Source organism: Arachis duranensis, chromosome 9 (genome assembly GCF_000817695.3).
Source record: "Arachis duranensis cultivar V14167 chromosome 9, aradu.V14167.gnm2.J7QH, whole genome shotgun sequence".
In the NCBI taxonomy this organism is placed as follows: Eukaryota; Viridiplantae; Streptophyta; class Magnoliopsida; order Fabales; family Fabaceae; genus Arachis; species Arachis duranensis.
In genome coordinates, this window is record NC_029780.3 from 112,603,020 (window position 1) to 112,613,538 (window position 10,519).

The 10,519-nt window shown below is 34.9% G+C and overlaps 3 protein-coding genes across 3 annotated transcripts; 2 read left to right on the top strand and 1 right to left on the bottom strand.

Annotated features, from left to right (window-relative positions):
- Positions 1-1,196: 1,196 nt before the first annotated feature.
- Positions 1,197-3,498, top strand: LOC107467204 (LEAF RUST 10 DISEASE-RESISTANCE LOCUS RECEPTOR-LIKE PROTEIN KINASE-like 1.1). Its single transcript, XM_016086244.3, has 4 exons — positions 1,197-1,869; positions 1,949-1,978; positions 2,116-2,343; positions 2,494-3,498. The coding sequence occupies exons 1-4, from the start codon at positions 1,206-1,208 to the stop codon at positions 3,420-3,422; spliced, it is 1,851 nt and encodes a 616-aa protein (XP_015941730.2). The 5' UTR covers positions 1,197-1,205; the 3' UTR covers positions 3,423-3,498.
- A 1,368-nt stretch (positions 3,499-4,866) lies between these two features.
- Positions 4,867-5,355, bottom strand: LOC107467205 (protein MAIN-LIKE 2-like). Its single transcript, XM_016086245.1, has one exon. It carries the CDS (start codon positions 5,353-5,355, stop codon positions 4,867-4,869), a length of 489 nt encoding a protein of 162 aa, XP_015941731.1.
- Positions 5,356-7,913: 2,558 nt separating this feature from the next.
- LOC107467206 (LEAF RUST 10 DISEASE-RESISTANCE LOCUS RECEPTOR-LIKE PROTEIN KINASE-like 1.1) lies at positions 7,914-10,321 on the top strand. The gene is made up of 4 exons (XM_016086246.3): positions 7,914-8,621; positions 8,717-8,746; positions 8,888-9,106; positions 9,200-10,321. The coding sequence occupies exons 1-4, from the start codon at positions 7,970-7,972 to the stop codon at positions 10,204-10,206; spliced, it is 1,908 nt and encodes a 635-aa protein (XP_015941732.2). The 5' UTR covers positions 7,914-7,969; the 3' UTR covers positions 10,207-10,321.
- Positions 10,322-10,519: the final 198 nt, after the last annotated feature.

Below are 10,519 nucleotides of genomic sequence, written 5' to 3' on the forward strand. Positions count from 1 at the left end.
CATGATTATATAGTCTGTAAATATCATCACCACATTATGTGCAAAGGAGTTTTGGTGATTAATTACAATTCTACTGTGATACGGAATTTTTTTTATTAAAATTAAATAAAGAATATATTAAAATAAAAATAAAAATAAAAAATGAATTAAAATTGAATAAAAAAAATTATTCAAATTTTTTTATTTAATTTTTTCATGTAATAAAAAAAAGACCAATTAATCTAATTTGTTTATACCATAATTTGATAATTAAATAAAAAAGAATCACTAAATTTTTTTATTTATTTTTCAATGCAAAAAAAAAATGACTCACTTAATTTCACTTATTAACACTACAATTTTATTACGAAATAAAAAAATATTTTTGCATTTTTCTAATCTTTTTATAATAGCTACAATAATTTAGTAAAGATTTATAATTTTTTATCAGGTCAAAATAAAAAAATTTTAAATCCAACACTGCTAATATAAAATATAATATAATAATTAAATAAATAAAATTAAAATAGATAAACTAAAATTAATTATTCACGTGGCTCAGATTATCCATTTTCTATCTAGTGGAGCCGTGTTAATTACTTAATTGTTAAATAATATTTAGAAAAAGTTTAGAAAGCTAGCAGTTTTATTGAATTTTGGCCAGCATGTAATCAACAGAGAAATATAAGTCATTAAATAAAATCTCACGTCAATCTCACACCATTAAATTATTATTAATAACTATTTACTCACTACTAATCACAAAAATTGCTAACCCCTAGCTTTAATACTTAATCCTTGGGATTGAAAGTTTGCCGTTTTATACAAGTTTCGGTGCTTCACAAAGCTCCAAAGGAATAAAAGGGGTGAAAGGAATTCATTGGTGGACTGGTCAAGTGGAATTCTTTTGGCCAAATTTCAGTTCAGTCTTCCACAACAAATAGTCAACTTTCCAGGTCAACCAGCGTCTTTAGCGGCTCAAATGATGATATATAGAGGGTGAAAATTCTGGTGATGTCGTGAAGTCGATTTTTGAGAGTTTAGATAAAAATTTAGTCAAATTAATTAAATTATCAAAGACTTTCAGATATCAACTTCAAGAGTGGAATTCTCAAATCTCAGCATTCTTTCTTTCTTCTGTAGACTGCATTTTGCCATGGTTAATGGCTCCGCCTTTTACACTCGTATCATCACTGGTTATTTTGTATAAGTATGTGGTTCTTGTCATGGCACAAGAAGATAAGTGTCCAGCCTCTTTTAAGTGTGGGGAACTTGGCACCATTGGCTTCCCTCTCACAACCACGCAGCACCCACACTGCGGTGTATTGCCAATCCATGGCTGCAAAGATCCAAATGCCAACAAAACAATTCAACTAACACATCTTCCAACAACAAGCAGGTTCGTTGTCAAATCCGTGAACCACAACAATGCCACAATAATCGTCAGAGATGAGACTCTACGTGATTATTTGCGATCTAAAAGCTGCAAAACCTTCAGTAACAATTATTTTGCTCTCAGTCTCAACTCTCCTTTAGGATCCGTACGCATAGTGAACAATGTAACCCTCTTCAGATGCAACCATTCCGTGAATGTCAGCGTCACCATTCCTCATAATATCTATAACTATACAGAGTGTAATGAGTACAGTGTCTACTATGGGCCCCCAATTGGGAATCCTCAGGGCTTCAGTGCTGGCCCATTAGCGGCTTGCTCCAAAATTCAGTTAGCATTAAAGGACAACTCAGATACTTCTGACCCCTTTTCATTTCTATCTGATAACATCCTCATCCACGTGCTTTTATCTGACGATTGCACAAAGTGTATTGCTCATACAAGAGGCCACTGTCAACTTGACATCCATGGAAAATTCTATTGCCTCAGACTCAGAGGTATAATATATATAGTTTGGTTGTATCTCCATACAGAATAGAGTAACTAATTGCTTTCTTTATATATATTCCTTTGCAGATCGAAATTTGCCTTGGAAGCTAGCACTTGGTACATAGAATTCATTTGAGTTAGACCTCTTCCTTCAAGTTTAATGATTATCAATATCGAACTTTTTTTTATTTGAATTAGAAAAAAAATGAAAAGAAAAGTGGATCAATAAACTCTCTCTCCCTATGCGTTTCTAGGTATTGGACTCCCAGGCTTCATTATAATTGTCTTGCTGCTGTTTATATGGCTTCGGAAACCAAAAGGCGGCCCTGATTTCCACTCAAATCCGCAAGAAGCAGAGACAGAAAGTGACAAGGTCTACTTTGGGGTGCCTGTGTTCTCCTATAAGGATCTTCAAGTGGCCACAAAATATTTTGACAATTCTGGATTAATTGGAGATGGAGGCTTTGGAACTGTTTACTATGGTGCGTAAATGTCACATTTATATTAACTGAAATTAATAGTTGAAAGTCAAATATATCAAATTATCTAACTATTTTTCATTATCAACTTCACACGCATGTGAGTTCAATTTGGATTACTCATAATTTGGTTCATCTCTAATTGACAAGTAGGAAAACTGAGAGACGGACGTGAAGTTGCCATCAAGCGCCTCTATGAGCACAACTACAGGCGAGCAGAACAATTCATGAACGAAGTTCAGATCCTAACCCTCGTGCGACACACAAATCTGGTGTCTCTCTATGGCTGCACTTCACGCCACAGCCGCGAACTCTTGCTTGTCTACGAATATGTTTCCAATGGCACGCTTGCCTGTCATATCCATGGCGAATCAGCGAAGCGCAGCTTCCTACCTTGGTCTACAAGAATCAAAATCGCCATAGAGACCGCTACTGCATTGGTATATCTCCATGCTTCAGATATCATCCACCGTGATGTGAAGACAAACAACATTCTCCTTGACAAGTGTTACAGTGTTAAGGTTGCTGATTTTGGGCTTTCAAGACTATTCCCCAATGATGTAACCCATGTTTCCACAGCACCACAAGGGACTCCGGGTTATGTTGATCCTGAATATCATCGCTGCTACCAGCTTACTAGCAAGAGTGATGTTTATAGTTTCGGAGTGGTGCTAGTTGAGCTTATATCTTCTAAGCCTGCTGTTGACATGAACAGGGATAAGGATGAGATTAACTTGTCTGATCTAGCCATAAATAAGATTCAAAACTGCGCATTGAGCGAGCTGGTAGATCTTTCTCTTGGTTTTGATTCAGACATTGAGATTAAGGATAAGATAGCTTGGGTGGCAGAGTTGGCTTTTCAATGTTTGCAACGGGACAGAGAATTGAGACCTTCCATGGAAAAGGTTTTGAAGATGCTGATTAAAATTGAAAGTGGGATGGGTAGAGATGAACATATGATTGAAGTAGATGTGCATCCACCACCATCATCTCCGTCTTCGCCAGATCTGGATGAGAATGAGATTGAAGTATTTGAAACCATGGTACTGCCGCCTTCACCAAAAGTCCTCATTCATACATGAAAATTAGAATAAGGATGGAGACAAAATTCTATGTATAGGAATATGTTTGATTTATGTTTATAATTACTTTATAAAAATCCCAAAATTTTATATCTTACAGAATAACATTCATAATTTTATATATATAATATCTATAATTGTATGTTTGTTATATTTAAAGTTATTTATCTCTGTTTTAATAAAATAAAAAAATAAAAAATTAATATACAAAAAGAAAATTATGCCCATTTATGACTCTCAAACTATGACTCCTAAATATTATAGTTATTTTAATGTGCAAATTATAATGTAAACTCCTTCACATTAATCAGTTTTCTAATAAGGTGCACCATATGGCTGTTTTTTTTTATATGATTTTCATGTGTGAGTTAGCCTGAGTTATGTTGTTTTGGGAGATTTACGGTAATGTGACGGTGTTAAAATTTTGTTTGTTTGTTAGTGTGAAGAAATTAGACCGTCTGATTTTGTTGGAGAGAGAGAGAGGGCACAAATCGAACGGTCCAATTTGTGCGAGAGGAGTACTGAAATCGCTGGGACCGATTTCAGAAGAAAGGAAATGGCTTGAAACTAATCGGACGGTCCGATTAGTGTTGTTGAAAAATTTGAAATGCGAAGACGCGGTCGGACCGTCCGATTTTCTTGTTGCTGCTGTATAGATATAAGTTACCTTTAGTATGCAGTAGTTCGTCTTCCTCTTCGTGCAGAGAGAAAACCCAGCAAGCTATGTAACTTTTCTTCTCTAGTTCTCCTTCTTCTTCATTGTTGCAAAAAAAAGAAAAAAAATATTGTTATTGAGAGTAGCTAGTATATCACTGTTAGTATGGATGATAGAGTTAGTTTGAAAGTATATTGTTTTGGGCAGATTTTATTACAAACGTATGAAGGAGTTCAATTTGTATGTGAAAATCCATTAGATGTTGTTATTCTATACATATTGTCGTTTGAGGAATTAAAATGTGTGATTTGTGAGAAGATAGATCCTCGTTTATCTAGGAGAGTGTCGTGTATTTTGTACAAGTATCCTTTATCCGTGTTTGGTGGGTTCGTACAATTTCAAATCAAGTACGTAACGGATGAAGCGAGCATGCATGAAATATTTTCAATGTATATTGAAAATCGTCATCAAATGTCGTGCATCGAACTGTACATTGAGTCCGAGGAGTCGGAAGTGGACCGAAATATTGAATTGGAAGATTATGATAGTGATAGCGAGGAGGAATTTGAAAGTCATTATGAGATCGTTGGTTTGGGTGAAGAAGAAGATGAAGCTGACGGCACTATGAACGCAGATGTGGCGGAGGTGGCCAATGTATTGGCAAACCATCGATCTCCTTACAGTCGACACGGGTTGCCCTACACAATGATCTGTTCAAGTGCGCGAGGCATGCCGAACCCAACTATACTGTATGATCCCCGCAAAGTCACGGAGTAAAAGCAGAAATTTCTAATGCACCGCTGCACCAGACTTGTCACCAAATAGAATTGTCCCAAATAACAACATTATGTGACACTTGACATACCTCTGAATCTGAATATCATCAGTCAACACTGTGCGATCCTTCAAACCCCTAGACCACATCAGTTTTATAAAGCTTCCTCTACAGTCCCTATTCCTCGGTGCAACACCAAACTGGTGCAAGCACTCGGCCTCCATGGCCTCAAAACTACTCATCGTTGGTCCTGTAACTGGAACTCCGTTTGTCGGCAGACCGAGAATCATCGCCACATTCTCCAACGACACGGCACACTCACCAATCGAAAAATGAAAGGTGTGAATCTCTGGACGCCATCTCTCGATGAGAGCATTAATCATTGCTGACTGGCATTGAACGACTCCAATATAAGAAACATGATAAAAACCTGTCTCCCGTAAATACGCCTCAACAATTGGATTGTACCGGTCCGACGATAAATAGTGATCACATAACAACATTCGTGAACCCTGCAATATCACATTTTTATTATAACTATCAATACATAATTATATTAACAATGATCTGATTATACTCCATTATACACACACATATATATATATATATATATAATCAAACCACAATCATCACTAACAACTCAACTGAACACACCTAATTTACTAACCTTTATTCCAACTATATTTAACCTAATCCTAACTTAATCCACTAATATTATACTCTAATAGTTTCAATTCCTCATTCTCATATTGTCAACCGATCGAAACCACCATTCATATGAAATTATAATAATACAAAATAAACTGAACAAAACCATAATCCTTATTAGATATAAATGATCATGACAAATTACCATTCTCACATCAAATCAATATCATCGTACAAACAAAATAAAACATGTTTTTGTCAAACTATCAACAATAATCATGCAAGCAGAATAAAATATCGGTCCTTACTCATCATCATCAATCATGATCAAAACTACCAAAAACATAATAACAACTAGTTATATATTTCATTTCAAAACAAAGCATATTAACAAAAAAATTCAGAATTTTTAAATTAATTATTTTTACTCTGTTTCTAAATCCCTTAAATTTAACTAATTAGTTTTACTCTATTATTTTTATACTATTACTAAAATCTGATACATTATTCTATTTATTAAATCAAAATTTTAAATAATAAAAACTTATATAATCTGGATGTCCAAAATAATTAACAATGTGAAGTTTTGGCTAATTCACTTCCTTAATTTTGGGTCTTTTTGACATTGTCTTCAGTCCGATTTAGAGCTATTATGTGATCTTTGCAGCTTTCAACAATGAAAATGGTCTGAATTTGGGGAGCAAATAGAGAGAGTTTTGAGTGTGAGGCTGAAAGGGACATCACTGGAAGATGGGGATACATTCAGCTTAATGTTGAGAGGTGTTGGATTCAACCGGAGGGGGTCTGCATGCGTGCCACGTGGAATGGAAAACGAAATCGGATCGAGAATTTTGTGTACCCCCGATTACAGTATTCGGTCCGTTCGATTTTGGTACTTCCATCGGATGGTTCGATTTTTCTTTCCCAGCGATTATACAGCGGTGATTCACCCTACTCCTCCATAACTTAGCTATACACAACTCTTTTCATCATATCAAAAATAAAAAGTTCGCACCATATAGTATACCATTATTTTATTTTAACTTAATATTGGATAATTTTAAAAAAATGATAAATAAATACAAAATAACCATAGTTTCTAGTTTATTGGTTAAAGAGTATGTGTAAAGAATATAATCCAGGACTATTAAATTTGATTTCTTGTAGCATATTTCATAAGTAACTATAAGTAATTAGGGTTTTTTAGGGCAATTCATTGCTTTTATTATCTATTATAATATATTAAAAAATGTCTAAAGTAATGTTATAATAAAAAAATGATATATAAGAGTATATATTTTATATAAAATTACCACGTCATATATATAGCAATAACAAAAAAAATATCTATCTTAGATCCACCCCAGTACACCCACACTCTCTCAAAGTAAATATCTAACTACACCTCACAACACTCTCTAATCAAAGAGTACAGAGGAAAAGAAAAATCAGATACAAGCTTAAAGTGTTTCTGACTGGTGCAAAAACAAATGGAGAACTTAGCCTCATATTTATAGCCTAAGCCACCCACTCCATTTGCTATCCTAAGCAATGTGGGACTAATTCAACCAAATCCTAACAGTATTAGGGGATTGTATTCATTAATTTTTTTATTTTTTTGTGTAATTATATTCATAAGTTATATAGTGTCTTTGTCGCCTATTTTATATATAACTTTTTTTTAATAATTTATATTTTTAAATATTATTTAGTTATAATAATGTTGAAGAAACATAATGTCATAATTCATAGATGTTATTTTTAATTATTGAAACATTATATTTATATTTGTATTATATCTATTAAATAACTTTATTCTTGCATTATAATATTTTATGTTTACTAAATATATGTACTAGATGATGAACTCTTTCAACCACTAGAATGTATAATGTCTTTACAATTTTATTTAAATTTAAAATTAGTTTTTAAAAATTATTTATTAAATAATTTGTCATATATAAAAATTAATTAATTTTAGTTTCGGGTTTAAATTTATTTATTTTAAAACGAAGTCTAAAATGCTTTTATGTTTGAAGAAGTCTTGCCGTGGGGTGAAATCTCATGAAGCAAATAGTGAGTTCAAGGCGTCAAGCATGAGTCGATTTCCTATCCATTATTATACCATGGCGTAATTTAATCATCTGTTGACTGTTGTGCTCTATTTTCTTCCACATTTTCAACCCTCCAATAAACTTACGCAGCCTGTTACAAATGCCAAATCCGCCACTATAAATTTTCCACTGTGTTTGACATTCGATACAAGCGCTAAACAAAAAGAATCAAGACTTTCCACGGTGGACTGCTAGGATTCAACATTTCAAAGTCAACTGGCGTGTAAACCACTTCAAATCATGCCTCATATAATATACAATTCCCCTGCCTCTGTTGTGCTTATCTATATCCATAATGGCTCCCTTTCTTATATTCAGATTACTGATTTCGTCTACGCTTCTTCTTCTTCTTGCCATGGCTGACGATGGAGAGTGTCCATCCTCTTTCGAGTGTGGGAGTTTTGGAACCATCAAGTTTCCTTTCACAGACTCACGACACCCACACTGTGGCGTGATGCCAATCCATGGCTGCGATGATCCAAATCCAGATGCCCTCAAAACCATTCAACTAACCAACACAACAAGGTTTACTGTTTTATACGTAGAACCTCATACCATAACCATCAAAGATATTAATCTGTATGATTATTTGAGATCCAAAAGTTGCAAAACATTCAGCAACAACATAACTCTTCCTCAGATTCCCACCTCTCCTTTAGGCTCTTTCTACATCAAATATAATATAACACTTTTCAGATGCAACAAGTCCCTCACTCTCAACCTTTCCCGGCGTTTTCATAACTATAGGGAGTGTCCAGAGTACAATGTCTACTATGGCTTTCCAAATGAGGAAATTCCTAAGGGATTTCAGTGGCCAACCAATTTAACATCATGTTCCAATATTCAGTTACCATTAAAAGACGAGTCAGATACTGGGGACCCATTTTCGTTTCTATCTGCTGAGATGCAATTGGAAGTACTATTATCTGATGACTGTGCCAAGTGTGTTCAGCACCAAAGTGGTCAATGTCAACTTGACACCCAAGGCAAACTCTATTGTGCCAAAAGTAAGCAATTACCAATATACACCGTTGAAAAGTATCCAAAATTAACCCATTTTTTTATGCCTTAATAATAATTGTTGTTGTAACTTCTTCTGCAGATAAAAGATCGGCTCAAAAGCTAGGACTAGGTAATCTACCTTCCACATAGCATTATTATTTTTCCAATTCGAGCTTGCTCCTTCATTTGACTTTTGCTAAACAGGTCCAAATTCTCTTGTGCATGTTCTTCCTGATATCTTAAATACTATATATATCTTTGCTTCTTGTAGGAATTGCACTCCCGGTCTTTACTATAATTGGGTTGTTGCTGATTCTATGGCGTTGCAAAGCAAAATGCGGTATTGTTCTGTACTCAAATCCAGAACCAGAGAGTTGCAGCGTATACTTTGGGGTCCCTGTCTTCTCCTATAAGGATCTTCAAGTGGCTACAAAATATTTTGACCCTTCAAGAGTTCTTGGTGATGGAGGCTTTGGTACTGTTTACTATGGTACGTTAGAATCAATCAAAATACACTCTCCTTTGCCATTCTCTACTTACTCTCCTTCAATAAGGTCTAATTTCATCTCTGATTAATAACTAGGAAAACTCAAAGATGGACGTGAAGTTGCCATCAAGCACTTATACGAGCACAACTCTCGGCGATTAGAACAATTCATGAATGAAGTTAAGATCCTAACGCGTTTGCGACATGTAAATCTCGTGTCCCTCTATGGCTGCACTTCATATCACAGCCATGAATTGTTGCTTGTGTATGAATACATTCCAAATGGCACTTTAGCAAGTCATCTGCACCATGGATCATCAAGATCTAGCTTTCTTCCTTGGCCTATTAGAATGAAAGTTGCCATAGAAACTGCAACTGCACTGGCTTATCTCCATGCTTCAGACATCATTCACCGCGATGTCAAGACCAACAACATTCTTCTAGACAACAGTTATTGTGTTAAGGTTGCGGATTTTGGGATGTCAAGATTGTTTCCAAATGATGTGACACATGTATCCACAGCTCCACAAGGCACCCCTGGCTATCTTGATCCGGAATATCACCAATTCTATCAGCTTACGAGCAAGAGTGATGTGTATAGTTTCGGGGTTGTGCTCATTGAGCTTATATCTTCTAAGCCTGCAGTTGATATGAGTAGGCATAAGGATGAGATTAGCTTGGCGAATCTAGCCATAAACAAGATTAGAAAAGGCGCAATTGGAGAGCTTGTTGATCCTTTCCTTGGGTTTGAGTCAGATAGTGGCGTTAGAAGGGAAATAGTTATGGTGGCAGAATTGGCATTTCAGTGTTTGCAAAGGGACAGAGAATTGAGGCCCTCCATGGAAGAGGTGTTGGAGGCACTGAGGAGAACAGAGAGTGGGAAGGAAGAGGCTGAGGATTCACATGGTGATGTGCTTTCAGAAGAAGATGATGAAGAAGAGATGAAAGTGTTGAATGAGATGAAGGCAACACCTTCGCCTAAGGCAGTGACTGATAAGTGGGATAGTGAATCATCTATTACACCCAATATCAGTTCCCAATCAACCAACCAATCTAATGTTGATGTTCGGATTAGTTCACTTAATCTAGAAAAAATGAAGTAGCGGGGTCTGATGATGATGAATTGTTGATGATAACACATAATTTTGTTAGTGAACTTTTTAAAAAAAATGCAAATCAGTTGCTAATGAATTGACCTATAGTTAAAACAAATTGTTTTAAGCGGGGTGTAGTAATATTTTAGAAGTTTTTAATTGAAGTTTAAACTTTAAAGTAATGAGTTTAGGGTCTGTATGTTTACTAACTTAATTCCATAATCATCAAAATTTAAATATAATTTATGTGTAAATACTGCAAGTCCCATATTTCATGATCAAATTATTGTTATTCTTTTTTCAATCTTCAATATGTAACGGT